The sequence below is a fragment of the Rhagoletis zephyria genome, unplaced genomic scaffold (assembly GCF_001687245.7).
Source record: "Rhagoletis zephyria isolate East Lansing unplaced genomic scaffold, Rhagoletis_zephyria_1.1 Rzeph_scaffold_54740, whole genome shotgun sequence".
Lineage (NCBI taxonomy): Eukaryota > Metazoa > Arthropoda > Insecta > Diptera > Tephritidae > Rhagoletis > Rhagoletis zephyria.
Window position 1 is genome coordinate 1 of NW_016211792.1, and position 1,841 is coordinate 1,841.

At 36.1% G+C, this 1,841-nt stretch overlaps 1 protein-coding gene across 1 annotated transcript; it reads left to right on the forward strand.

Moving 5' to 3' along the window:
• Positions 1-82: 82 nt before the first annotated feature.
• LOC108356151 (endoplasmic reticulum metallopeptidase 1-like) lies at positions 83-1,836 on the forward strand (the record flags this gene model as incomplete). Its single annotated transcript, XM_017607280.1, has 5 exons — positions 83-203; positions 328-482; positions 843-1,401; positions 1,483-1,667; positions 1,744-1,836. Coding segments are annotated over 5 exons (1,113 nt in total), but the record flags the coding sequence as incomplete, so codon positions are not given.
• Between the last annotated feature and the right edge of the window lie 5 nt (positions 1,837-1,841).

Consider the following 1,841-nt stretch of genomic DNA (forward strand, 5'->3'; position numbering starts at 1 on the left):
TATTAATGGTACCACTATTCATCTCCAAACCTTAGTAAGTTGTGAAAACTGACATGTTTGAACGCTTTACTTTAATTTACAGATCTACCGTAATACTGCTAAACGCTCATTTGCGACAACATTCGCAGAAGAATTATTCCAATCCGGCATTATACCTTCGGATTCAGACTTTAGAATTTTCAAAAATTTCGGACATATACCGGGTAAGTACACACATAAGTATGACATAGTTACAAAAGGCATTAGTGAGACTTTTAAAGATATATATGTAGATTGAAAAAAATTATGAATCAGTAAAAAGAAATTATTCCCCAAAAACTTGTATAGGCTTGGATATTGCACATTTTAAAAATGGCTATGTATACCACACGAAATTCGATAGTATTGATGTTATACCACGTGGAACGCTACAATCTACAGGTGATAATATATTGGCTCTGGCGCGTGCTTTCAGCAATTCTACAGAATTAAAAGATCCAGAGGTAAGTGAAAAAGTAAACCTCCTTACAGTGAATAGATCTTAACCCTTCAGTACTAATGCTATTTTTTTATACGTAGATACTAATTGTTAGACGAATCTGCTAACATATATTTAGCTTTGCTTCTTTTAAGATTTAAAGCATCATAAATATTTTCTAAGTGAAATAAAACAAACGTTATGCCGTTTTGTTATAATTAAAATGTAGAAAATTCAATACGAAAGTATATACCTCCCTAATATCTAACTCCATATTAACTTTGTAAGGAGTTTTATCGACAAAGTTTATTATTATTTAGCCAAATATAACTAATTAATGTATTTTTATTTTCACATTATTTTACTAATTTCTATGAATACACAGAATCATGCCAGTGGCCATGCAATCTTCTATGATTTCCTCGGGCTTTTCATCATTGACTACACCGAAGATACAGGCAAAATTATTAACACAGCGGTTGTTGTTGTTGCTCTAGTACTAGTAGCCATATCCCTATGGTGTATTGCTGCAGATTCTTTCATTTCCATCTGCAGTGTGTTCAAACTCTTCTCGCTGATATTCATTGTACATTTGGTGGGCTGGATATTGGCTCTCGCTTTGCCTTTACTTGTGGCAGTTGCACTCGATAGTGCTGCGAGTCCCATGACTTGGTTTACAAACAAATGGCTAGTTTTGGGCTTATATGCTTGCCCGGCACTCTTCGGATTGAGTGTNCTTAAATTAATTTCGTTCTCTCAAAAGGATAAAGTATCACACCCATATCGCCTTCAACTGGTCTATCACGCGCACACACTAATCCTCTCGGTGGCTTGTATTGCTCTCACATATGTTGGCATACGCAGCTCGTACTTTCTAATGATTTCACTAATCTTCCAAGACATCGCTTTGATAATAAATTTTGTGACCACGCTCTATCGAAGAGGTGAGTTGGCGTTCAATTCAAGATACATTACAACAAATAATGTAATTAGCAAATTTGTTTCAATATTTATCGCACCAACAGCCTATTACTGGTCCATTTTCGTCACACTAAGCCAAATTATTCCCTTCCTCTACTTCACCTCTATTTTTAATGCTTTGCTTACGGGCTTTATTCCTATGATGGGCCGATTTGGTACCGCGACTAATCCGGATTTGATTGTCGGTCTGCTAACAACTTTAGGAACCCTGTTGGCCATGGGTTATTTGGTAAGTTTTACAGCATGTTGAAATTGTCGGTGTAATATACATACAAACGTACATACATCTCTCTGGTTGTCTACAGATCCCACTGTTAAATATATTCAGACGCCCTAAATTGGTTCTGCTCATCCTTCCCACTGTGACAATAATTTTTGGTGCTCTCACGCTAACACTGATCGG